The sequence below is a fragment of the Coregonus lavaretus genome (genome assembly GCF_964263955.1).
Source record: "Coregonus lavaretus genome assembly, chromosome: 23".
Taxonomy (NCBI): Eukaryota; Metazoa; Chordata; class Actinopteri; order Salmoniformes; family Salmonidae; genus Coregonus; species Coregonus lavaretus.
This window is the reverse complement of record NC_140010.1, coordinates 13034359-13061942: the sequence shown is the minus strand read 5'-3', so window position 1 is coordinate 13061942 and position 27584 is coordinate 13034359. Positions and strand designations below refer to the sequence as shown.

The 27584-nt window shown below is 44.7% G+C and overlaps 1 protein-coding gene across 3 annotated transcripts in view; it reads left to right on the top strand.

Moving 5' to 3' along the window:
* LOC311099229 (GREB1-like protein) overlaps window positions 1-26752 on the top strand; it is a 105000-nt gene extending 78248 nt beyond the window's left edge. For 2 of the 3 annotated variants that reach the window (XM_084139913.1, XM_084139911.1), the window contains 21 exons: window positions 1503-1802; window positions 2413-2550; window positions 3093-3227; window positions 4657-4986; window positions 5166-5346; window positions 5622-5814; window positions 7511-7644; window positions 8001-8343; window positions 8732-8847; window positions 9126-9370; window positions 9511-10082; window positions 11021-11123; window positions 11397-11552; window positions 11793-11932; window positions 12584-12742; window positions 13273-13477; window positions 18364-18529; window positions 18879-19248; window positions 19386-19586; window positions 23814-23952; window positions 24292-26752. In XM_084139913.1, coding sequence (XP_083996039.1) covers window positions 1503-1802; window positions 2413-2550; window positions 3093-3227; window positions 4657-4986; window positions 5166-5346; window positions 5622-5814; window positions 7511-7644; window positions 8001-8343; window positions 8732-8847; window positions 9126-9370; window positions 9511-10082; window positions 11021-11123; window positions 11397-11552; window positions 11793-11932; window positions 12584-12742; window positions 13273-13477; window positions 18364-18529; window positions 18879-19248; window positions 19386-19586; window positions 23814-23952; window positions 24292-24455 — 4490 coding nt within the window. In that variant the 3' untranslated portion in view covers window positions 24456-26752. The remainder of the gene's footprint in view (window positions 1-1502; window positions 1803-2412; window positions 2551-3092; window positions 3228-4656; window positions 4987-5165; window positions 5347-5621; window positions 5815-7510; window positions 7645-8000; window positions 8344-8731; window positions 8848-9125; window positions 9371-9510; window positions 10083-11020; window positions 11124-11396; window positions 11553-11792; window positions 11933-12583; window positions 12743-13272; window positions 13478-18363; window positions 18530-18878; window positions 19249-19385; window positions 19587-23813; window positions 23953-24291) is intronic. The other variant, XM_084139912.1, reaches the window with a different exon arrangement.
* The last annotated feature ends 832 nt before the right edge of the window (window positions 26753-27584 follow it).

Sequence of the window (27584 nt, the reverse complement as noted above, 5' to 3'; positions counted from 1 at the left end):
GTTGCACACATGGAGAACATTTTTAGTAGCCTAGGGTTCGGGAAAAATGGGGCCTTTTATAAACGCATTTCATGCAATTCTGCGTAATTTTACATGACTGGAGACTTGCAGAATCTTTAATACCGCACAAATTATCACATTGACAGGCTACTTTGACACTGAATCAAATCAAATCAAATTTTATTGGCCACATGCGCCGAATACAACAGGTGCAGACATTACAGTGAAATGCTTACTTACAGCCCTTAACCAACAGTGCATCATACCAACAACAAAAAAGTGTTGAGGAAAAAAAGAGCAGAAGTAAAATAAAATAACAGTAGGGAGGCTATATATACAGGGGGGTACCGGTGCAGAGTCAATGTGCGGGGGCACCGGCTAGTTGAGGTAGTTGAAGTACTATGTACATGTGGGTAGAGTTAAAGTGACTATGCATAAATAATTAACAGAGTAGCAGCAGCGTAAAAAGATGTGGTGGGGGGCAGTGCAAATAGTCTGGGTAGCCATGATTAGCTGTTCAGGAGTCTTATGGCTTGGGAGTAGAAGCTGTTGAGAAGCCTTTTGGACCTAGACTTAGCACTCCATCAATAGCCTAGGTGTGTGGAGACACTGTAGGCTACAATATGAGGAGGAAATTATAGTCATTAAAATGCTTTCCAGTTTCACATATTTTGCTAACCTACAGCAGACAGATTAGTCTTCTCTTTTCAGCAGGAGGCATTTGCTTTCCAACCTGTGTTTTCCCGCGATTGTATTTAAAATGGTTTTTAAAAAAATCACTGACAGATTTGCCGTGCGTTCCCATCTGTAGGCTATACCTTGTTATTGGAATATACACAATCCACAGCTAGGCCATTTTTTAAAATAAGTTATTGATTCTCTGTGGCTAAATTATAGGCCTTCTCATGGTGTAGTAGGCTATTCTGTATTATTTCATTTATTTCTGAACAGACAGCAGTAATTCTATAACTTTGGCTAATTTATTTCAATTTATCAGGGTTGCTGCAGCTCCAGAAAAGAAATGATAAAGTGCAACGCTCATAGAAAGTTAATTTAATTATAGTTCTGTGAGGGATACAGGCATTCTTCTCACACAGCCATGGCCACGCGTTGGTTTCAAACATAGGTTGCAATGTTGCGCAAACCATAAGCCCGGGCCGGCCCAACCCGAATCATCTCTTCGAATATCAGGCCCGGGCTGAAAATCTACTTTTGGTTTAACGAAGAGGCAACTTTTATTATAATTTGTACATTGCAAAAAGTGAAAATTATTTTTCAGGCCATGAGAGGTACCGGATCCAGTCAAATAGGTTCCGGAACAAAACAGTCCAAAACTGAGAGATGCCCGATCCGGCTCAAATTAAGCACTGCATAAGACCACCATCGCCTGCAAAACAAATAGCAAGTAGACATTTGATATATATATATATATATATATATTTATTTCCTATCTTCTCTTCTCTACACTTCTCCTCTCCTCCTATCTCCTCCCCCCACCCTAGATTCGGAGCAGATCCCTCTGAGGGAGGTGTTTGAGCAGATCGTGCTGAAGGCCATGTTAGTTTGTCCAGGAGGTCCCTCTATCTCCCCGGCCCAGCTGCCCTGGCTAGCCCGCCTGGAGGCCAGCGTCTCTGGGGGCAGCGTTCAGGTCCTGGTCACCCACAACTCCCTGGGGGAGGGCATCTCCGAGTCCCTGCGCTCACTCTGCGACGTGCCGCCCCACCAACAGTGCCTGCCCACCTACGTGGTTATTGTGTTTGCCTCCGAGATGAGCGGCAACGAGTTCTGTGTGCTCGTGCTGGGTGAGTGTTCTCATGCTGTCCGTACACTACAATACCTAGATGTGGTGTGTCTGTATAGTTATAACAGGGTTCCCCAACTGGTGGTCCACGGGCCGAATTTGGCCCATGGGTGATTTGATTTGGCCCCCCAAATTTTCGGAGATACATTCTTTTATGTATTTGTTGGACATTACAAGACTGTAAAAACACTAGCAAATCAGCTCCAATTGATTTTAATTTAACAAATCTGTTCCAAAGTATTCCCAAGCATAATAAAGAGATATATGTGATCGTATACAAATGTAAACAAGTTTTGAAATAATTATGTTTTAGTTAAATATTACTTATTTTTGGGCTACTTGTGGTCAATTTGCAGTCTTAAAATTATTTGTAATTATGTTCCGGCCCACTGACCATCCACTCTAGAAAGAATTGGCCCGCAGCTGAATCTAGTTGATGATCCCTGATTAATAGCGTACCAATGGAAGTAATTACAGTAGGTGAACCTTGTCTGAGACCTGAAGTCTTGCGTCAGCTCCCAGTGCTGAGGCTTTAGCTCTGCGGGCTGAAACAGTCTTACGGCGCAAAGGACACTCTGGCTCGTTCACACTTGTCTGTATGTGTCTTACAGGGAAGTACCAGGCGAGAGCGCTAGCTGAGGGGATGCTCACCACCAATGAGTTCCTGAAGGAGATCAGCTACGAGCTCATAACAGGGAAAGTCAGTGTCCTGGAGTCTAACTTCAAAACCACATCACTAGGTGAGCATAGTAAGTGACATGGGACAGGACATCAACGGAAAGCACTCAAAGATCATTTCTACTCTATTTTCTCGTTTTTTTGTTGGAGTAAAAGTAATTATTTAGGTAGTCCATTTAATTAATTAATGAATCAATTAATCAAACAAACATGAGCTGTGTTACAAAGACATCAAGGACAATGTTTATTTTAGTGTCAGCATGAAAACCACCACAATCTAGGTCCCATATTATTCTGTTTATGTATCTTTTCCCAACGGTGCATAATCACCTTCCTTAATGCCCACTGGCCCATCCCTACTGCTTTGTTTAGGAAATACCCTGAACTGGCAGTTAGGCAGTCACAGGACTGAAACGGGACACTGTGCCACAGACAGACAAATCAATATTTGATGAGGAGGTTTTGCTTATGTAGCTGCTGTGTGTGTGTGTGTGTGTGTGTGTGTGTGTGTGTGTGTGTGTGTGTGTGTGTGTGTGTGTGTGTGTGCGCGCGCGTGCGTGTCTGAGTGTCTTTGTCTCTGACTGGTGGTGGCCTGTTGTGTTGTTCTTTCCAGGGCACAACCTGGACAAGCAGCTGGTACATATCCAGCGGCTACGGAAGGGCCAGGTCATCCAGCCCTTCCAGGGCGATGTCACCGACCACATCCAGTCCCAGGTGGCAGCCACCATGGTACCTCCCTCCGAGTCAGGTGAGGCACAGCCTCTTTCTGGCCCTTCCTCTGTCTCCTCCTCCTCTTCTTACTGGAGACTCACTATGAAGCTTCTGGATCAGAATATGGATGGATAGATATCATAAGCTACTGTATACAGTGCATTCAGAAAGTATTCAGACACCTTGGCTTTTTCCACATTTTGTTACGTTACAGCCTTATTCAAAAATTGATTAAATTGTTTTTTCCCCTCATCAATCTACATACAATACCCCATAATGGCAAAGCAAAAACAATTTTTTAGATTTTTTTGCAAATGTATGAAAAAAATATCACATTTACATAAGTATCCAGACCCTTTACTCAGTACTTTGTTGAAGCACCTTTGGCAGTGATTACAGCCTCGAGTCTTCTTGGGTATGACGCTACAAGCTTGGCACACCTGTATTTGGGGAGTTTACCCCATTCTTCTCTGCAGATCCTCTCAAGCTCTGTCAGGTTGGATGGGGAGCGTCGCTGCACAGCAATTTTCAGGTCTCTCCAGAGATGTTCGATCGGGTTCAAGTCCGGGCTCTGGCTGGGCCACTCAAGGACATTCAGAGACTTGTCCCGAAGCCACTCCTGCGTTGTCTTGGCTGTGTGCTTAGGGTCGTTGTCCTGTTGGAAGGTGAACCTTCGCCCCAGCCTGAGGTCCTGAGCGCTCTGGAGCAAGTTTTCATCAAGGATCTCTCTGTACTTTGCTCCGTTAATCTTTCCCTCGATCCTGACTAGTCTCCCAGTCCCTGCCGCTGAAAAACATCCCCAAGGCATGATGCTGCCACCACCATGCTTCACTGTAGGGATGGTGCCAGGTTTCCTCCAAACGTGACGCTTGGCATTCAGGCCAAAGAGTTCAATCTTGGTTTCATCAGACCAGAGAATATTGTTCCTCATGGTCTGAGAGTCCTTTAGGTGCCTTTTGGCAAACTGTCATGTGCCTTTTACTGAGGAGTGGCTTTCGTCTGGCCACTCTACCATAAAGGCTTGATTGGTGGAGTGCTGCAGAGATTGTTATCCTTCTGGAAGATTCTCCACAGAGTAACTCTAGAGCTCTGTCAGAGTGACCATCGGGTTCTTGGTCACCTCCCTGACCAAGGCCCTTCTCCCCCGATTGCTCAGTTTGGCCGGGAGGCCAGCTCTAGGAAGAGTCTTGGGGGTTCCAAACTTCTTCTATTTAAGAATGATGGAGGCCACGGTGTTCTTGGGGACCTTCAATGCTGCAAAAATTTCTAGATACCTGTTTTCGCTTTGTCATTATAGGGTATTGTGTGTGGATTGATGAGGAACATTTTTTATTTAATCAATTTTAGAACAAGGCTGTAACATAACAAAATGTGGAAAAAGTCAAGGAGTCTGAATACTTTCCGAATTCTCTAAATGTCCAGTATGCTGACCTGAATGTTCCTCCCCCCTCCCCCTCCCCCTCCAGAGCTGCTGAGTGAGATGTTTCAGATCCACCCTCCCCAGCTGAGTGAGATGTTTCAGATCCACCCTCCCCAGCTGAGTGAGATGTTTCAGATCCACCCTCCCCAGCTGAGTGAGATGTTTCAGATCCACCCTCCCCAGCTGAGTGAGATGTTTCAGATCCACTCTCCCCAGCTGAGTGTAGCCAGGAGCCTGCTCTCCCTGGTGTGTTCCATAGCAGACTCAGGCAGCCAGAGTCTGGACCTGGGACGCTTCTGCAAGGTGGACTTCCTGATTCTGGTTCCTCCGTCTCACGTCCTGGTGAACCAGACCGCTCATCGCATCCGACAATCAGGTACTCATGAGGGGCAAATTTAAAGGCTGCACTGGCAGTACAATGGATTGAAAAATCTAATTTTTAGGTGGTCGTCTCCAAGAGGCCCATGTCAAGACTACAGTATATTTGCCTTTTATGAGCTTTCTTAGTAACGATTGTTGGACTTTTAGTCATCTCTTTCTGCCTGTCTCTAACAGGAGTGCTCGTGGACCTGGGTATGGAGGATGCTTCCTCAGCCCACCAGAGGTCAGAGAAGTACGTGGTGCGTCTAGACGGAGACTTCCACACCAAGATGGAGGCCTTCATGAGGAAAGTCAAACAGAACCCCTACACCCTGTTCGTCCTCATCCACGACAACTCCCACGTGGACCTGACCAGGTAACACACACACACATGCACACACACACATTTGAGTAAACTTGAAGTTCTGGTGCTGACACTGTTGGTTCTGACAGATGAAATGAAATGAAACTTTGCTATCGCTAAAGGGTCGGTCCTCGGCTGCACAGTGTACTGAATAAGAACAGAACAGCCCAAGCCAAGACAGAACAAGTAAAGAAAAGAGCAGAGGCTTATTTTTAGTAATACATATAGAACAGGACAGAACAACTTACCCCAAGGTAACTTAATTTTCGTTTCCCCTCCCTGTGTAGTGCCCTGTGCGGCTCGGTGTGCCACGGGGAGCTTCAGGGTCTGGCTGACAAGGTGGTAAACTGCCAGGAGGTCCTGGAGGCCTTGAACCTGCTGGTGCTGCAGGTCAGCTGCTTCCCCTTTGCCCTGCAGACAAGACAGTCCCGCATCAGTGTTCACAACGAGGTGCACTGGCCAGTCAACACAGACAGCCTGGTGAGTGGCCCTACGCCATCTGGTGGCACCTACAGTACCGGTCAAAAGTTTTAGAACACCTACTCATTCAAGGGTTTTTCTTTATTTTTACATTGTAGAATATTAGTGAAGACATCAAAACTATGAAATAACACATATGGAATCATGTAGTAACCAAAAAAGTGTTAAACAAATCCAAATATATTTTATATTTGAGATTCTTCAAATAGCCACCCTTTGCCTTGATGACAGCTTTGCACACTCTTGGCATTCTCTCAACCAGCTTCATGAGGTAGTCACCTGGAATGCATTTCAATTAACAGGTGTGCCTTGTTAAAAGTTATTTGTGGAATTCATTTCCTTCTTAATGCGTTTGAGCCAATCAGTTGTGTTGTGACAAGGTAGGGGTGGTATACAGAAAATAGCCCTATTTGGTAAAAGACCACGTCCATATTATGGCAAGAACAGCTCAAATAAGCAAAGAGAAACGACAGTCCATCATTACTTTAAGACATGAAGGTCAGTCAATCCGGAACATTTCAAGAACTTTTATAGTTTCTTCAAGTGCAGTCGCAGAAAACATCATGCGCTATGATGAAACTGGCTCTCATGAGGACCGTCACAGGAATGGAAGACGCAGAGTTACCTCTGCTACAGAGGAGAAGTTCATTAGAGTTACCAGCCTCAGAAATTGCAGCCCAAATAAATGCTTCACAGAGTTCAAGTAACAGATACATCTCAACATCAACTGTTCAGAGGAGACTGTGTGAATCAGGGCTTCATGGTCGAATTACTGCAAAGAAACCACTACTAAAGGACACCAATAATAAGAAGAGACTTGCTTGGGCCAAGAAACACGAGCAATGGACATTAGAAATTGGAGATCTTTGGTTCCAACCGCCGTGTCTTTGTGAGACGCGGTGTGGGTGAACGGATGATCTCTGCATGTGTGTTTCCCACCGTAAAGCATGGAGGAGGAGGTGTTATGGTGTGGGCGTGCTTTGCTGGTGACACTGCCTGTGATTTATTTAGAATTCAAGGCACACTTAACCAGCATGGCTACCACAGCATTCTGCAGCGATACTCCATCCCATCTGGTTTGGGCTTAGTGGGACTATCATTTGTTTTTCAAAAGGACAATGACCCAACACACCTCCAGGCTGTACTCAGCATATGTGGGAACTCCTTCAAGACTGTTGGAAAAGCATTCCAGGTGAAGCTGGTTGAGAGAATACCAAGAGTGTGCAAAGCTGTCATCAAGGCAAAGGGTGGCTATTTGAAGAATCTCAAATATAAAATATATTTGGATTTGTTTAACACTTTTTTGGTTACTACATGATTCCATATGTGTTTATTCATAGTTCTGATGTCATCACTATTATTGTACAATTTAGAAAATAGTAAAAATAAAGAAAAACCCTTGAATGAGTAGGTGTTCTAAAACTTTCGACCGGTAGTGTATATGGAATTGCATTTACATTTGAGTCATTTAGCAGACACCTTTACCAAGAGCGACTTGGTCAGTCCATTCAACTAAGGTAGGAAAACAAACACATATCACAATCGTTGCAAGTAAAAACTTCTAAATGGCCGCACAAATAATGGGGGTAGAATATTGTTCCATCACTGAGACAACAAATGTAAAAATAAATGAACAGACACAGAGAACAGTCAGTTTGCTTTGACATTAGCTGATGTTCCTGTGTTTTACCCATAGGGGGAGCTCTCTCCTAAGGAGCTAGTGTACTTTGGCCTGAGGGACTACAGCAGCTCTCTGCGGTGGGGGGTGGCCAGTCCCATCCTGCGCTGTGACGACGCCTTCGAGAAGATGGTCAACACGCTGCTGGAGAGGTCAGTCAGTCACTCTGTGTCAGAGGTCAAATAATCTCTTGGGAGGTTTAAGGTCACATTTCAGGCTGATAGTCTATGTGAGAGGCAATTCCTCTCTTCCTCTCTGTCACACACCCTCTGTGTCATAAAAGTAAAACATATTGATAAATTTCATACAATTTCTTTTATTTTTGCAACCATTTCTTACATATCAATGATTTGAACAATTTAAGGAAAATTGAAGTTTATGTTCAGGGTCATCAGAAAGTCCATGCTTGGCTTGACCAGTTCCCCAAAAAGCTGCTAAGCCAGTTCACCTGGACACCAAACCTGCCTTAAAACGACTAACACCACCACCTCTCCATTCCTGGTTGCAGACATCCCCACCTACACAGCATGGTGATCAGGAGCTACCTGTTGATCCAGCAGTACACGGAAGCAATGATGGCTCTGACCTCCTCTCCTTCTCTACGGGACCACATCACCCCCGAGACCCTGGCCATGGTGGAGGATCTGATCAGTGCCCCGGGCCGGGAGGGGACCAGGGGCCGGGGCCACATGCTGCTGGTCCGGGTGCCCTCTCTGCAGCTAGCCATGCTGGCCCGGGAGCGCCTGGAGGACGTCAGGGACAAGCTGGGTCTCCAGTTCTGCTTCGCCGTACTGCTGGGGAGCCCTGCCGCCGAGCTCAGCCTTCCACGACACTTCGCTAACCGACTCAGGGTGAGATAACTTGGGGTCATACTTTTTTGGGATAATTTGGATAGTCCATCTGTAGATGCTCTACGGATGGTAATAGTATCAATAAACTATCTGTTGATAAGAAACTGCTTGCTAAGGTTACGGTTAGGGTTAGGTTTAGAATAAGGGTAAGGGTTAAGGTTAGGGCTAGGGTTAGGGTAAAGTTTAAGTTTAGGCTAAGGATAAGGGTTTAGGTTAGGGTTAGGGTTAGGGTTAGGGTTAGTAGATAGTTTAAATGTTACTGATAGTGTGTAGATAGTCTGTAGAGCATCTACAGATGAACTATCCAAATAAAGTGTTACCTAACTTGTTTTTCATTTGGCCCCAAAACGTTTCTAACTGTGTGTTGTGTGTTGTGTTGTTGCTGCAGGCCTGGCAGGGCTGTGAAAGTGAGGACTGGGTCCCTCAAACCTATGAGGATCTGGAGGGTCTTCCCTGCGTCGTCATCCTCACTGGAAAAGACCCTCTGGGAGAGACCTTCCCAAGGTGCTCAACTCAAACACATCACATTTGCCACAGTAGTACTGATATTATTGTAGTACTGATATGATGACAGCATATTACCAATTTGGGTAACACTTGAAGTTGCTATTCAACCTGTATAGTAATGTTGTAATAACGCTAGTAATGCAAAGTGCTACCCAATTTGGATACCTTGTCCAAATGGTCATCACCATCTTGTAAAAAAGATTTCTCGTCTATTGGATTGACTTGGTAAACTGTTGAATCCCCCACATCACCTTTCCTATATTTTCCCATTATAGGTCCCTGAAGTACTGTGATCTGCGTCTGATCGACTCCAGCTACCAGACACGTACGGCCCTGGAGCAGGAGGTGGGTCTGGCCTGCTCCTACGTGTCCCTAGGGATGGTGCAGGAGCCCCACAGGGCTATGGCCCCCAGGGACCAAGAGACAGAAAAGACCAACGGCCCCCAGGGCCCAGACCTAGAGCTTCACGTGGACCTGGAGAAGCCCCAGAGCAATGTTAGCACTGCTACTAAAGCCTCCGGTAGGTCCCTGGACAACAGACTCAACATGTTTAGGGAATGTAGTGATGGTGTTACAGTTGGAAAGCGTTTATGAAACAGTTGTGATGAAAGACTGTTCTGAACTCTCTCTCTCCCCATCCTATTCCTTTCCCTTCCTCAGGCTCTCTGGCAGAGAACGGGGTCAGCTCTTCTGAAGTCCCTGACTCCTCCCAGAAGTCCTCCACCTCCTCCTGTCCCCCCGGAGGCAAGGCAGGCAGCATCATGATGGACTACAGGACAGGTCTGGGCACGACCTCATCCTCCCCCTGCCGGGTCAAACAGGAGTGTGACTCCCCGGGTAATGTCGCCCCCCGCCCCTCCAACGCCCCTCCCTCCTGCTCCTCCTCTTCCTCCTCCCTCTCCTCTTCCTCTACCCAGCGCCCCAGCCAGTCCACGCAGTGTGGCCGGGGCAGCAAGTCACCTCGAGTCTCTCCCCGGACTGTCATACTGTCCCGCGCGGCCTACAGCCTCCTGGCTGGAGAATCAGGGAGCCAGCTGAGCTCCTTCTCCCTGCTGCCTCACGCCGATGTGAGCTGGAGCAGCCCGCTGAGGCCCCTCTTCACACCTAACCTCCAGAGGGCAGAGCAGAGCCTCTTCTACAGACAGTGGACTGTAGCCAGGCAGCACCATGCCGACCACGAGGCTCCCCCAGGGCCACACCCACGACGCCTGCTGCTCAGTGGACCCCCACAGGTTAGAGACCATACAGATATTAATATATCACCTCATATCTATATCAATGACAGCCCCTCTCCTGTGCAAGTCATCCGCCGTAGTCTAGACTGCATGCTGATATGGATTTTTCTATCATATCCCTCCCATACGGATACAGATATAACTATCAGTCTTCCACCACCATGTGCAAGAGAATATCGGCCTAGTTGTCTGGTCGTAAGAGGCAATTGTGTATAATTATGGTAGTTGAATGTATGCCTAAGATTGAGTGTTGATGGCTGCATGCAATGTCAGAGTGTCAGTGGTACCAACCAGATAGGTAAGTCCATTTACCATAGCAGCACCCACCCGTAGTCTGCGCTCCAGCAGGTATATCTCACTGGTCATCCCCAAAGCCAACACCTCCTTTGGCCGCCATTCCTTCCAGTTCTCTGCTGCCAATGACTGGAACGAATTGCAAAAATCTCTGAAGCTGGAGACTTATCTCCCTCACTAACTTTAAGCATCAGTTGTCAGAGCACCTTACCGATCACTGCACCTGTACACAGTCCATCTGAAATTAGCCCACCCAACTACCTCATCCCTATATTGTATTTATTTTGCTCTTTTGCACCCCAGTATCTCTATTTGCACATAATCTCTTGCACATCTATCATTCCAGTGTTAATACTAATTGTAATTATTTTTGCACTATAGCCTATTTATTGCCTTACCTCCATTACTTGCTACATTTGAACACACTGTATATATATATATATTCTGTTGTATTTTTGACTTTATGTTTTGTTTTACCCCATATGTAACTCTGTGTTGTTGTTTTTATCGCACTGCTTTGCTTTATCTTGGCCAGGTCGCAGTTGTAAATGAGAACTTGTTCTCAACTGGCTTACCTGGTTAAATAAAGGTGAAATAAATAAATAAATAAATAATAAAAAAAACTCTGTTCTCTGTAATAGGTGGGGAAGACCGGTGCCTACCTGCAGTTTCTACGCATCCTGTTCCGCATGTTGATTAGACTGCTGGAGGTGGATGTGTACGATGAAGAGGAGCTGGAGGAAAGTGAGGAGAGCTGGATTTTCTGTTTTATCTATCTATCTCTGTCTTTATCTGTGTTTCTCTCTCTCTCTCTCTCTCTCTCTCTCTCTCTCTCTCTCTCTCTCTCTCTCTCTCTCTCTCTCTCTCTCTCTCTCTCTCTCTCTCTCTCTCTCTCTCTCTCTCTCTCTCTCTCTCTCTCTCTCTCTCTCTCTCTCTCTCTCTCTCTGATACTGTCTGAGTCTAGGAACTGAAGCTGATGTCAATGTTTGTTGATGTATCATTCTCTTCCTCTTCTAGCGATCACGGACATCGCCAAGGCCACACCCCCAGCCAGGACCCAGTGGCCAGACATCGAGGAGATCCGCAAACTGCCCTTCGACCTCTTCCCCAGAGACCCTAAGTTCAGAAGGGCCAGTTCCGTTTACACTGACAAGATGCCAAAGGGCTTGAAAGGTCAGCAGAAATAAACTCTTATTCATGTCCCACGTCCCTGTCGTTGTAGGAGGAAGCTGCCCTGATTCACTGATTCAGGGTCAGATATGAGTGGACCCCATTAATAGGTTGAGTTGAGGATCTGTGTTTAAGGGCAACTTCTACCTAAGTGTGCAATGTATATTGATTTGTTATCTGTGTGTATCTTAAACTGCTTTGTCGCTTAGCATGTGGGTGTAACTGTAATGTTTGTCAATGCAGATCCTATACTGGAAGGAGAGAGCCAAATGCCTGTAAAGAGGGAGACTGTGTCGATACGGCTGAGTATGTTCGCGGCTCACAATGCATTTCACCATTGTGAGCAGTGTCACCATTATCGTGAAGGAAGCCCTGCCACACAGGTCAGTACATAGGGAGGGAACTGAGCCATACTGTATATTTATATAAAGATGGCTCTGGGAGGGAAGAGGTAGTTTGTCATTGTGAAGATATTATTTGTCTCATGGGAGAACTTGATTTATTGGCGTAACGAACAGAACACCTGTCTCAACTATTGCTGTGTTGTGTGTTCTCAACAGCACCCCCCCTCCCTCTTTTGTGGTGTGGAGTGGTGTGCTGGGTGGTGTGCTGAGTGGTGTGCTGAGTGGTGTGCTGGGTGGTGTGCTGAGTGGTGTGCTGGGTGGTGTGCTGGGTGGTGTGCTGAGTGGTGTGCTGGGTGGTGTGCTGGGTGGTGTGCTGGGTGGTGTGCTGAGTGGTGTGGAGTGGTGTGGAGTGGTGTGCTGAGTGGTGTGCTGGGTGGTGTGCTGGGTGGTGTGCTGGGTGGTGTGCTGGGTGATGTGCTGGGTGGTGTGCTGGGTGGTGTGCTGAGTGGTGTGCTGAGTGGTGTGCTGGGTTGTGTGCTGGGTGGTGTCCTGAGTGGTGTGCTGGGTGGTGTGGAGTGGTGTGCTGAGTGGTGTGGAGTGGTGAGGAGTGGTGTGCTGGGTGGTGGAGCTCTGACTGTGCTGGAAGTGTACAGGATGTGTAACAATGTGTGTTGATGTGTTTGTGTTCAGCTGTCGGAGTGCACCTTCCACGCTTTCACGTTCTGCTCGTCCATGCTGGGAGAGGTGCAGCTCCACTTCATCATCCCCAAGGCCAAGGAGCAGCACTTTATCTTCAGCCAGCAGGGCAGCCACCTGGAGAGCATGAGGTTGCCCCTCGTCTCTGCTAAGGTAAAGGGTGATGAGGAAAATCTTGAGTCTGCCCTCAAGTTCTAAGAATGTTGTTCCCAAGATGAGTATGAATAGTGGCAAGGAATGTTCTCTCCCTTCAGCTTCTATAATCAGTAGTGCATGCTATGTGATAAAATGAAACAGTGCCATAACCAACATATAAGCAACACATACAGTAAGCAACACATAAAGTAAGCAACACATAAGCAACACAGACACTCACGTCATTATGTTACAAGGAGTTGCCACATGTCACACATAGAGCGAACTATGCACTAATGTATCTCTCCTTCTCTCACTTTAGTTGTTGGCTAGAGCCCTGGGCCCTAGTCTAGTGGAAGCAGCCTGATCTCGTGATAGCTCAGCTCAGCGGTCAGTCTGCTTGACCAGGCTACCTGGGCCCTAGTCTAGTGGAAGCAGCCTGATCTCATGATAGCTCAGCTCAGCAGTCAGTCTGCTTGACCAGGCTACCTGGGCCCTAGCCAGCTGCACTATGCAACTTTAACTATATCTCTACTTCCTCTCCCCAGGACCCCAGTCTGTTGAAGAGCCCCATCTTCACCCCGACCACGGGGCGTCAGGAGCACGGCCTTCTCAACATTTTCCACGCCATGGAGGGCACTGCCCACCTCCACATCCTGGTGGTCAAGGAGTACGAGATGCAACACTACAGGAAAAAATGGCCCAACCACATCCTGCTGGTGCTGCCAGCCATGTTGAACAGCGCCGGAGTCGGTGAGTGTCTGGGCTCCGGTGTGAAGTTTCCCTTAGGTACAGTTCTAGGATCAGCTTCCCCTCCCACAATCCTAACCTTAACCATTAGTGGGAAAAATACAAAACTGACCCAAGATCAGCGTCTTGGGGAAACCTCACCCTACTCCGAGTGTCTGGCAATCAGTCATTTAGATAGTTCCTCTCATTTCATTGGTCTAGTTCTGTGATCCTTGATTGGAGAGTAGCAGTGCTACAGGTTTTTCGTCCCATCATAGTGCTCAATAAGGTGTTTCACTGCTGAGTGGTAGCATTGAGGACCATAGTCATTTGTGATAGAACACTCAAAATTCAAAAGGCACTCACACATCTGAGCTATCTTTGTTGCAGGTGCATGGTAACAATTGAATAAAATGAGAAAAAATAAGAAACCTGCACACTGCTCTTGCTAGTATCACTGCTCTTTATTAAGCTTTACGTATCGGCCACAAGGCCTTCGTCAAAGCTCTTATTTTTTCTGATAGAACACTCAACAAAGAAATCATAGAGTTGCCTTGTGTTGTATAAACTATATTTAGGCATTACTTTATTTATAACCTAATGTATTTTACACTTTTAGTTTGCCCAGTAGCTTATCTCTCTCTGCTGATAGTGATGCATTTATGGCAGTCAGTGTGAACTTCAAGAGACATACTGTATTTGCCATCGGTTAAGTAAAGCTGTAGTCGGTAGGTGAGAGTTAAATATTACAGTAACCAATAGGGAAGGGCCTGGTCAATGAAAACACAAGCAGGCCAGTAGTCTGATATATGGATCCACCAATCAGGTGTGTAGTCTTTATGGTTGTACCAATAGTGTTGCAGCACTACAGGTACGTGGCACGTGCAGCAATAGGGGCATTAGGTAAAGGGTGAAAAAACTGGACAGTTCAGCAAGTGAGAGGACCAATAAAGTAATCATTTGAATTCAGGTCAAAGCTACTGTGTTCAGACTGTCGTTTGAGTTAGAGCCTTAGAGTTGTAGTTGGAGCTCTGTGGTAGAGCTCTTTGGTTAGTGGTTGGCAAATATTTTTCTGCTGTGTTCATACAATTTGTGACTATGACCCACATAAATCTGTTGGAATTGACCTTGGTGATAACCAGAGTTCAGGCCTTTTCCTAGTCAAGTCATAAAAAGGAATCAGTGAGTCTCCACCATCATCATATACAGTTGAAGTCAGAGGTTTACATACACTTAGGTCATTACAACTCGTTTTTCAACCACTCCACACATTTCTTGTTAACAAACTATAGTTTTGGCAAGTCGGTTAGGACATCTACTTTGTGCATGACACAAGTAATTTTTCCAACAATTGTTTACAGATAGATTATTTCACTTATAATTCACTGTATCACAATTCCAGTGGGTCAGAAGTTTACATACACTAAGTTGACTGTGCCTTTAAACAGCTTGGAAAATTCCAGAAAATGATGTCATGGCATTAGAAGCTTCTGATAGGCTAATTGACATCATTTGAGTCAATTGGAGGTGTACCTGTGGATGTATTTCAAGGCCTACCTTCAAACTCTTTGCTTGACATCATGGGAAAATCAAAAGAAATCAGCCAAGACATCAGAAAAAAAATTGTAGACCTCCACAAGTCTGATTCATCCTTGGGAGCAATTTCCAAACGCCTGAAGGTACCATGTTCATCTGTACAAACAATAGTACGCAAGTATAAACACCATGGGACCACACAGCTGTCATACCGCTCAGAAAGGAGACGCGTTCTGTCTCCTAGAGATGAACGTACTTTGGTGCGAAAAGTGCAAATCAGTCCCAGAACAACAGCAAAGGACCTTGTGAAGATGCTGGAGGAAACAGGTACAAAAGTATCTATATCCACAGTAAAACTAGTCCTATATCGACATAACCTGAAAGGCCGCTCAGCAAGGAAGAAGCCACTGCTCCAAAACCGCCATAGAAAAGCCAGACTACACTCAACAGTGCACGGGGACAAAGATCGTACTTTTTGGAGAAATGTCCTCTGGTCTGATGAAACAAAAAATAGAACTGTTTGGCCATAATGACCATCGTTTTGTTTGGAGGAAAAAGGGGATGGCTTGCAAGCCGAAGAACACCATCCCAACCGTGAAGCACGGGGGTGGCAGCATCATGCTGTGGGGGTGCTTTGCTGCAGGAGGGACTGGTGCACTTCACAAAATAGATGGCATCATGAGGAAGGAAAATTATGTGGATCTATTGAAGCAACATCTCAAGACATCAGTCAGGAAGTTAAAGCTTGGTCACAAATGGGTCTTCCAAATGGACAATGACCCCAAGCATACTTCCAAAGTTGTGGCAAAATGGCTTAAGGACAACAAAGTCAAGCTATTGGAGTGGCCATCACAAAGCCCTGACCTCAATCCTATAGAAAATGTGTGGGCAGAACTGAAAAAGCGTGTGCGAGCAAGAAGGCCTACAAACCTGACTCAGTTACACCAGCTCTGTCAGAAGGAATGGACCAAAATTCACCCAACTTATTGTGGGAAGCTTGTGGAAGGCTACCCAAAACGTTTGACCCAAGTTAAACAATTGAAAGGCAATGCTACCAAATACTGATTGAGTGTATGTAAACTTCTGACCAACTGGGAATGTGATGAAAGAAATAAAAGCTGAAATAAATAATTCTCTCTACTATTATTCTGACATTTCACATTCTTAGAATAAAGTAGTGATCCTAACTGACTTAAGACAGGGAATTTTTACTAGGATTAAATGTCAGGAATTGTGAAAAACTGAATTTAAATGTACAGTGGGGAAAAAAAGTATTTAGTCAGCCACCAATTGTGCAAGTTCTCCCACTTAAAAAGATGAGAGAGGCCTGTAATTTTCATCATAGGTACACATCAACTATGACAGACAAATTGAGAAAATAAAATCCAGAAAATCACATTGTAGGATTTTTAATGAATTTATTTGCAAATTATGGTGGAAAATAAGTATTTGGTCACCTACAAACAAGCAAGATTTCTGGCTCTCACAGACCTGTAACTTCTTCTTTAAGAGGCTCCTCTGTCCTCCACTCGTTACCTGTATTAATGGCACCTGTTTGAACTTGTTATCAGTATAAAAGACACCTGTCCACAACCTCAAACAGTCACACTCCAAACTCCACTATGGCCAAGACCAAAGAGCTGTCAAAGGACACCAGAAACAAAATTGTAGACCTGCACCAGGCTGGGAAGACTGAATCTGCAATAGGTAAGCAGCTTGGTTTGAAGAAATCAACTGTGGGAGCAATTATTAGGAAATGGAAGACATACAAGACCACTGATAATCTCCCTCGATCTGGGGCTCCACGCAAGATCTCACCCCTTGGGGTCAAAATGATCACAAGAACGGTGAGCAAAAATCCCAGAACCACACGGGGGGACCTAGTGAATGACCTGCAGAGAGCTGGGACCAAAGTAACAAAGCCTACCATCAGTAACACACTACGCCGCCAGGTACTCAAATCCTGCAGTGCCAGACGTGTCCCCCTGCTTACGCCAGTACATGTCCAGGCCCGTCTGAAGTTTGCTAGAGTGCATTTGGATGATCCAGAAGAGGATTGGGAGAATGTCATATGGTCAGATGAAACCAAAATATAACTTTTTGGTAAAAACTCAACTCGTCGTGTTTGGAGGACAAAGAATGCTGAGTTGCATCCAAAGAACACCATACCTACTGTGAAGCATGGGGGTGGAAACATCATGCTTTGGGGCTGTTTTTCTGCAAAGGGACCAGGACGACTGATCCGTGTAAAGGAAAGAATGAATGGGGCCATGTATCGTGAGATTTTGAGTGAAAACCTCCTTCCATCAGCAAGGGCATTGAAGATGCCTGAGTGGCGCAGTGGTCTAAGGCACTGCATCGCAGTGCTAACTGTGCCACTAGAGATCCTGGTTCGAATCCAGGCTCTGTCGCAGCCGGCCGCGACCGGGAGACACATGGGCGGCGCACAATTGGCCCAGCGTCGTCCAGGGTAGGGGAGGGAATGGCCGGCAGGGATGTAGCTCAGTTGATAGAGCATGGCGTTTGCAACGCCAGGGTTGTGGGTTCGTTTCCCACGGGGGGCCAGTATAAAAAAAAATAAAAAAAATAAAAAATAAAATAAAAAAAAATTGTATTCACTAACTGTAAGTCGCTCTGGATAAGAGCGTCTGCTAAATGACTAAAATGTAAATGTAAATGTAATGAAACGTGGCTGGGTCTTTCAGCATGACAATGATCCCAAACACACCGCCCGGGCAACGAAGGAGTGGCTTCGTAAGAAGCATTTCAAGGTCCTGGAGTGGCCTAGCCAGTCTCCAGATCTCAACCCCATAGAAAATCTTTGGAGGGAGTTGAAAGTCCGTGTTGCCCAGCGACAGCCCCAAAACATCACTGCTCTAGAGGAGATCTGCATGGAGGAATGGGCCAAAATACCAGCAACAGTGTGTGAAAACCTTGTGAAGGCTTACAGAAAACGTTTGACCTGTGTCATTGCCAACAAAGGGTATATAACAAAGTATTGAGAAACTTTTGTTATTGACCAAATACTTATTTTCCACCATAATTTGCAAATAAATTCATTAAAAATCCTACAATGGGATTTTTTGGATTTTTTTTCTCATTTTGTCTGTAATAGTTGACGTGTACCTATGATGAAAATTACAGGCCTCTCTCATCTTTTTAAGTGGGAGAACTTGCACAATTGGTGGCTGACTAAATACTTTTTTCCCCCACTGTATTTGGCTAAGGTGTATGTAAACTTCCGACTTCAACTGTATATCATTATGGTCAGAGCCCTGGTCAAAAGTAGTGCACTATATTGAGAATAGAGTGCCATTTGGAACGTACCCACTGTCAGTAACATAGCTGTAACATTATTGTTGTCTCTGTCCCAGGGGCGGCTCGGTCGATGATCAAGGAGCTGTCATACCACAACTTGGAGCTGGAGAGGCACCGTCTGGAGGAGCAGGGGGTCAAGAAGCAGGACGTCTGGCCCTTCATAGTCATGATGAACGACTCCTGTGTGCTCTGGAACGCACACCAACCCCAGTACAGCAGCAGGTACAGTTTCAAACTTAAACTGGCATGCACACGCACATACGCACGCAAGCAAACAAGCATATCCTCCTGTGTGGCTCAGTTGGTAAAGCATGGCGCTTGCAACCAGTATGATAAAAGTACCAAAATGTATGCACTCACTGCTGTAAGTTGCTCTGGATAAGAGCGTCTTCTAACTGGCTAAAATGAAGAATATCTTTTTATATATATATATATACACAAAAACACCCAGATTATTGGCTCATGAATATCGATCTGCAATGAATTCTCAGAAATAACCATCATTTATCTGGACTACTCTATCAACACCCTTACTAATATCTGTCTACCCCCTCTTCCCTCTCTCCCGCAGTGATATGGCAAACACAAGGTCCAGTCTGACCAACGTGTCTATGAAGACGGTGCTGCAGCACATCGAGGCTACTCCTAAGATCTCCCTGTACACCATGTGTGGCATCCGCAAGTGGAGCAGCGCCCTGGCCCGCCGCCTGCCTGCCCTGCCCTTTTCCCGATGCCACCTCCATGACTTTGTCATACTCAACGTGGACCTGACACAGAACGTCCAGTACGACCTCAACAGGTACAGCTGTGAGGAGGTGGACTTCAACCTGAGAGCCAACAGCAGTGGTCTGCTGCTCTGTCGTTTCAACCACTTCAGCCTGATGAAGAAACACATTCCCTTTGGAGGACACAAGGACTTCCTGGTCAAACCCAAACTCATGGTGGGTTTTCTGCTCCTACTTTTTCTACCACATCCTTCTTTTTAACCTTTTTTTATATAGTATAGTGTGTTTCTGTGTGCCTGAATATGTCTGAAACCCAGTCAGTCACCCTAAACCCCACCCTGCTCCCCCTCTAGGTGATGGAGAACCCAGCCCCCATCAGCCCGTACCAGTATGTCTGTGCCCCAGACAGTGAACACACCCTCCTGGCTGCCCCGGCTCAGTTCCTCCTAGAGAAGTTCCTCCAAAGCTGCAGCCACAGACTGTTCCCCAAGGCAGTACAGAACAGCAGCAACCCTGTGCTGTCCATAGACAGTTTCCTCAACATAGGCCCAGAGGTAAGATCCATAGACAGTTGCCTGAACATAGGCTCTGAGGTAAGACGTAGACAGCTACCTCAACATAGGCCCTGAAGTAAGATCCATAGACAGCTACCTTAACATAGGCCCTGAAGTAAGATCCATAGACAGCTACCTCAACATAGGCCCTGAAGTAAGATCCATAGACAGCTACCTCAACATAGGCCCTGAAGTAAGATCCATAGACAGCTACCTCAACATAGGCCCTGAAGTAAGATCCATAGACAGCTACCTCAACATAGGCCCTGAAGTAAGATCCATAGACAGCTACCTCAACATAGGCCCTGAAGTAAGATCCATAGACAGCTACCTCAAAAACACCTAGATTGTACTAATATGGACATTTTTAATACTTTCAATATTAAAAATGTCCATATTGCTCTATGCCTGGAAATGCCCTTCTGGAGCAAAGGATCCCAATTTCAAACTTACCAAAAAAGTGTTTACAATTCTAAAAACGGGCAATAATGGATATTAACTGAAAAATTATAATATGTAGTTTCTTGCAATAGCCTTCTGTGACTTTAAAGAATATTTATCTACAAACTTAGATTCCTAAAAGATGTGTCTGGAGATTTGGTCAACTCTGTCAGATTTGTCTAAAATCCAAAATGTATCAGGAATGAGAAGGGACAGCTATCCCTTATTCATGTCCTCATTACAACAAGACCACTCATGGTCTGTAAAGTTCTCTACTTTTGTGTCCAGTCCGTTCTCTCAAACGCTATATGCAAGCCTCGGAGCACTACAGGAAGTCAGACCAGCTGTTTCTGTGCTTCACTGGGAAGTAAAATGGCCTTGCATTGTCCAAGCAGAAGCTTTCTCACTGAGTTGTGGATGTCATCGCTCAGGCCTACAAGGATATAGGGCTCCCTGTCCCAAACGGTGTGATATGTCACTCGACCAGAAGTGTCGCCACATCCTGGGCTGCACTGAGAGGCGTCCGCCTGAATGAAATATGTGCAGCTGCTACCTGGTCGTCGCCCTGCACGTTCTCAAGATTATACAAGGTCAACGTCGCATCCTGCCACACCATGGGGTCTGCCATTCTTCCAGTGGCACAGGCTCATTAATCAGAGGTTAGTAGTGCTATTCCTCGCGACCTTGTTGGTATAAGTACTGATGGTCTTCCAGGTATTTGTAGAACCATAGTTACATTCGTAACTTCCTTTCAGACCGTACAAATAACTATGTAACTATGGTTCTACAAATAACTGGAAGACCGTCAGTACTTTCCTGTCACTCAAAATCTTTGGCCGAGAAGATTCAGTGCGTGGTCTGACTTACGGTTTTATATGAACCGTGGGGGCACGTCCTCCCACTGTCACGTCACCGACGTGACTTTGTTGATATTATTACTCAACATGCGCGGCGCTCGAGGGATATAATCCATACTTTCAACCGTACTGACGGTCTTCCAGGTATTCGTAGAACCATAGTTACATTCGTAACTTCCATTTTTCAGGATAAAAAAGAAACAGAATGGAGCTAGCACAGGCAAAATCCTAGAGGAAAACCTTGTTCAGTCTGCTTTTAACCAGACACTGGAAGATTAATTCACGTTTCAGCAGGATAATAACCTAAACTCTACACTGGAGCTGCTTACCAAGAAGACAGTGAATGTTCTTGAGTGGCCGAGTTACAGTTTGGACTTAAATCTACTTGAAAATCTATGGCAAGACTTGAAAATGGTTGTCTAGCAATGGTCAACAACCAATTTGACAGAGCTTGAAGAATTTTTAAAAGAATAATGGGCAAATGTTTCACAATCCAGGTGTGGAAAGCTCTTAGAGACTTACCCAGAAAGACTCACAGCTGTAATCGCTGCCAACGGTGCTTCTACAAAGTATTGACCCATGGGGCGGCGCACAATTGGCCCAGCGTCGTCCAGGGTATGGGAGGGAATGGCCGGCAGGGATGTAGCTCAGTTGGTAGAGCATGGCGTTTGCAACGCCAGGGTTGTGGGTTCGATTCCCACGGGGGGCCAGTATGAAAAAAAAATACAACAAATAAAAAAATAAAAAAAGAATGTACAAAAATAAATAATGTATGCACTCACTAACTGTAAGTCGCTCTGGATAAGAGCGTCTGCTAAATTACTAAAATGTAAATGTAAAATGGGTGTGAATATTTATGTAAATGAATTATTTCTGTATTTTATTATTAAATACATTTGCAAAAATGTCAAAAAACATGTTTTTACTTACTTTGTCATTATGGGGTATTGTGTGTAGATGGGTGAGACAAAAACTATATTTAATCAATTTTGAATTCAGGCTGTAACACAACAAAATGTGGAATAAGTCGAGGGGTATGAATACTTTCTGAAGGCACTGTAATGTGCAAATGTTGCACAGTCCAGGTGTGGAAAGCTCTTAGAGACTTACCTAGAAAGATTCACAGCTATAAGTGCTGCCAAAGGTGATTCTATCATGTAGAACATGTAAGGGGTATGAATACTTTCTGAAGGCCAACTCGTGTCCAACTCGTGCATTGATGCAAAGGTCCTAAACGATATTATAACCGCGATCGATAATAGACAGTACTGTGCAGCCGTCTTCATCGACCTGGCCGAGGCTTTCGACTCTGTCAACCACTGCATTCTTATTGGCAGACTAAATAGCCTTGGTTTCTCAAATGACTGCCTCGACTGGTTCACCAACTACTTCTCAGATAGAGTTCAATGTGTCAAATCGGAGGGCCTGTTGTCTGGTCCTATGGCAGTCTCTATGGGGGTGCCACAGGGTTCAATTCTTGGGCCGACTCTTTCCTCCGTGTATATCAATGATGTCGCTCTTGCTGCTGGTGACTCTCAGATCCACCTCTACGCAGACGACACCATTTTGTATACATCTGGCCCTTCATTGGACACTGTGTTAACAAACCTCCAAACGAGCTTCAATGCCATACAACACTCCTTCAGTAGCCTCCAACTGCTCTTAAACACTAGTAAAACTAAATGCATGCTCTTCAATCGAACGCTGCTGGCACCCGCCCACCCGACTAGAATCACTACTCTCGACAGGTCTGACCTAGAGTATGTGGACAACTACAAATACCTAGGTGTCTGGTTAGACTGTAAACTCTCCTTCCAGACTCACATTAAGAATCTCCAATCCAAAGTTAAATCCAGAATCAGCTTCCTATTTCGCAACAAAGCCTCCTTCACTCATGCTGCCAAACATGCCCTCGTAAAACGGACTATCCTACCGATCCTTGACTTCGGCGATGTCATTTACAAAATAGCCTCCAACACTCTACTCAGTAAATTGGATGTAGTCTATCACAGTGCCATCCGTTTTGTCTCCAAAGCCCCATACACTACCCACCACTGTGACCTGTACGCTCTTGTTGGCTGGTCCTCATTACATGTTCGTCGTCAAACCCACTGGCTCCAGGCCATCTATAAATCACTGCTAGGCAAATCCCTGCCTTATCTTAGCTCATTGGTCACCATAGCAACACCCACCCGTAGTATGCGCTCCAGCAGGTATATCTCACTGGTCATCCCCAAAGCCAACACCTCCTTTGGCCGCCATTCCTTCCAGTTCTCTGCTGCCAATGACTGGAACGAATTGCAAAAATCTCTGAAGCTGGAGACTCTTATCTCCCTCACTAACTTTAAGCATCAGTTGTCAGAGCACCTTACCGATCACTGCACCTGTACACAGCCCATCTGAAATTAGCCCACCCAACTACCTCATCCCTATATTGTTATTTATTTTGCTCATTTGCACCCCAGTATCTCTATTTGCACATAATCTCTTGCACTTCTATCATTCCAGTGTTAATACTAATTGTAATTATTTTGCACTATAGCCTATTTATTGCCTTACCTCCATAACTTGCTACATTTGCACACACTGTATATATATGTTCTGTTGTATTTTTTGACTTTATGTTTTGTTTTACCCCATATGTAACTCTGTGTTGTTGTTTTTATCGCACTGCTTTGCTTCATCTTGGCCAGGTCACAGTTGTAAATGAGAACTTGTTCTCAACTGGCTTACCTGGTTAAATAAAGGTGAAATAAAAATTAAATAAATTGATTTCTGCTAAATACTTTTATTGTAAAATATTTAAGTCAACCACAGGTTTTAAGAATTTAACGTATAGAATTTGGACAAATGGAATGATTCCATGTTCCCATGATAAAACATAATGAATGAGATGGTGGAGATGTGACTGTGCTTTCTGCATCCACAGGTGTCAGTGTGCTATGTCAGCTCCAGACCACACTCCTCTAACCTGGACCACCAGGATCTGGTCTTCAGCGGCCTTCTGCTCTACCTGTGTGACTCCTTCGTCATCTCTGGCCTCCTCAAGAAGTTTCGCTTTCTCAAAGGTAACTAATACTATTTCAATGTTGTGTTTTTTTGCCCTTATGTAAAGTTAAGAGTAACCTCATCCAGAGTTTCGGAACCATGAAAGGTTTGACCAATGTAATGTCTGTGAGGCCTAGGGCTATTAATCTTCAATTAAATTCGCTCGATCAATACCACCTTTCTGACTGGTTCTCTGACCTCTGATTATAATGTTTTCCAATATATACATCCAAAATGACATATACTGTATAATGAACCATACAGCAATACACATATATACAGTAGGAAAACAATAGCACCTTTCTGATTTGTTCCCTGACCTATGACCTCTGACCCCTCACCCCTGACCCTGTCCCTAGGTGCTACGTTGTGTGTGATCTGCGGGGACCGTAACTCTCTGCGTCAGACCATCGTGCGGCTGGAGCTGGAGGACGAGTGGCAGTTCCGCCTGAGGGATGAGTTCCAGACGGCCAACTGCAGCGAGGACCGGCCCCTCTACTTCCTCACCGGACGCCATGTTTAACCCTGAGACTGATGCCAGACCTGCCCTCCTGTTCCATAGACCCTAACAAGACAGAAGGATAACCACCAACCTCTGATCTCAGACCAGTTAACAATCACAATGATTCTCTGTCTGTCAGAGAATGAAATCACTGTTCTCAGATCTGTTCAGCTGACCTCATGTCACACAGACCCTAATCAGACAGGAGGATAGCATCTGTTCTCAGACCAGTTAACAATCACAACAATTCTCTGTATGTCAGGAGATCAGAGAGATGTATTGGGGCACACCCAGGCCCAAATAGCCCTATATGGACACGTGGTCATCATCAATGTGGATGTGACTTCTCCTCCTATACGCTCCTCTACCACACTGCACTATGTTTGGAACAGAATTGTTCAGCCAGAGACTCTTAACTGAGGCTTGTGTCTGTCCCTGATCTGAGCCTGTTTGCAAATCAAAGACATTGCTGTGCAAAAATCAGCGTTATTATTAATGAACATTTGTATTTGTTGATGTATTTTCTTTCTGCAAAAAGCGACGCTCATCATTGATAATGGGACTTAAAAGATTGTATAAACTCAAAGATTGTAAACGTGGAGCTGTGACGAACGCAGTTCTTGTTGGTATGTCCTGTCATGGACGTACGCTTTATCTCAGGGTTTTTAACTACTGCTTTTCTTTCTCGCCTTCAGTGTCAATTGTTGTTACTTATTATCCATTATAAACTGGGTGGTTCGAGCCCTGAATGCTGGTTGGCCGACAGCCGTGGTATATCAGACTGTATACCACGGGTATGACAAAACATTTATTTTTACTGCTCTAATTACATTGGTAACCAGTTTATAATAGCAATAAGACACCTCAGGGGTTTGTGGTATATGGCCAATATACCACGGCTAAGGGCTGTATCCAGATACTCCGAGTTGCGTTGTGCATAAGAACAGCCCTTAGCCGTGGTATATTGACCATATACCACATCCCTTTGGGCCTTATTGCTTAATTGTAATGTTGATGATACCCTGAAATATCACCCACAAAAGACATCCACATCTGCACCTTGACCTTAACCTCCTCTACTCTCCTCACTTCTCCTCTCCTCTCACTATCCCACTCGACTGTCTGCCTAGAGTGTATTTGATTTCTATACATTCTATACAGTCCAGTCCAGTTTAATTTGACTGGCAAGCCATTGTAAGGGATCCTGTTGCTCTTGTGCCTTCATAATGTAACATGTTGTCCCTCACAAAACTGTTCCCATGACATTGTCTTTTTTAATTTAACTGAGCCAATCAAAAAGAGTGAGGGAGATAAGGAAGAGACCTGTTGACCAATCAGCTACCTCTAAAGGGCTGATACTTAGATAAATAGTAGAATTCTATTTCATGTTATGCAGATGATGCATATATCCCAGTAGCTCCCACTACTAGATAAGCATGCTAGAGAAAGAGCAAACCTTCACTGCCACCTCTATCTTGCTATTGATTGTTCCTGTGGTATTGTTTCTGATTGTAATATTACTCAGTGTTCTATTTTCTGTGCCTGCTATTATAGATGGCTTAGGCCTCCACCCATATACCTTAATTCATCCAGTCAAATCACTTACAGTTGCAGGGTTTTCGCATGAAACCATGGATAATCAGTGAATGGGTGTGTAGAGTCACCATCAGATGACTAGGTCAGTTGAAAACAGGTAGGAATGTTTTTTATATGTTACTGCACACGGTCATCCAAAGAATATGCCTTATTAAGTGATGTTGTTACATAGATCAATCACTCAATGGTGACTCATTTACAGTGAAGGTAATATTGTAATAAGTCTTACAATGGCCATAGACCAAGCTAGAGATATAATTTGACTGGTTAGGGTTGAGTTTAGGGAAATAGTTGGATTTTAGGACTACTGTCTGTTGTTAAGCTTTGTTTACATTATTAATATATTAAATCAACCCTATTACGGCTCACAGAGGGTTAATGACCATTTTAGTATTGTGTCACTTTTATCAGTTATGTTTTGGTGTCATGATAATGTATTTGTCTGCATTCTGTGTTTGCCAGGCAAGGCACAACGAATCTATGTAAGATTTCTTCTTCTTACCATGTGTATGTTTCCCTCTCATTTCTCATGTTGGATTTTGTTTATTTAAAATGAAAATCATGTCCTTTACATGAGAGGTTCTTATTTATGTTATCAAGCATTTTGGACTGATAATCATATTGAAGTGTAATAATATTGATTGCATGCTGACTGAGCTACATAAAATCAAGGAGTGTATGCTCTTCTGAAAACCATCGATGAAGGCTTTGCACAAGACCAAGAGATCTTGAGTGTTATCTATTGAATGTTGAGGGGGTAGGAAATGTGAACTTGCACTATACAACAGCAGCAAAATAAAAAGTATTGACCATTGTCATCAAAACTGTAAAGGGTAAAAGATTAACAAAGACACCAGAAAATATAGATTACACTATCAGTAGTGACAGACAGTTGGTTGATTAATTGATGATCAAACCCTTTTGACCCATAGAATGTGTCTTGTTTGTAGATAATTAGATGAACATGTAAGTTATGCAATTTGCTTCTCACAGTCTTCACTGAAGCATCATCTGTTGTGCGCATGAATGTTTCTTTCTAGAGATTATGCGACCCACCCGATGGTAGCCTTGACCTGAGTCATCTACCTCATATTGATTGTTGTGATTGTACAGTATGTGGGCTGTGAACATTTGACTTTGGAAAACATGCTTTTGTCGTTGCAATTTATGAATGTAATAAAGTAACATTACAATAAAGTAGGGAGTTGTGAATATGTTTTGTTTGTTGTGTTGTGCTCACGTTGAACTCATTCAATGAAAGGGTACTACAATGGGTGGATAGAAAAATCTTTATATTGATGGACAGAAACTGCTCACTTAAATTCCTCTCTTACATAATATTTTGATTGATAAGTAATCCCGAGGCCACGTTTTAAAATAATCTGTTCTTTACTAAAGATCTTGGCTTGTAGTGCGTAACACAGCCCTTTTCACCATTTTCACATTGACCCCTCTGCTCTGTTGGTGGGGGGGAGGGTTGGGGTTAGGGTTAGGGTTGGGGTTGGGGTTAGGGTTAGGGTTAGGGTTAGGGTTAGGGTTAGGGTTGGGGTTGGG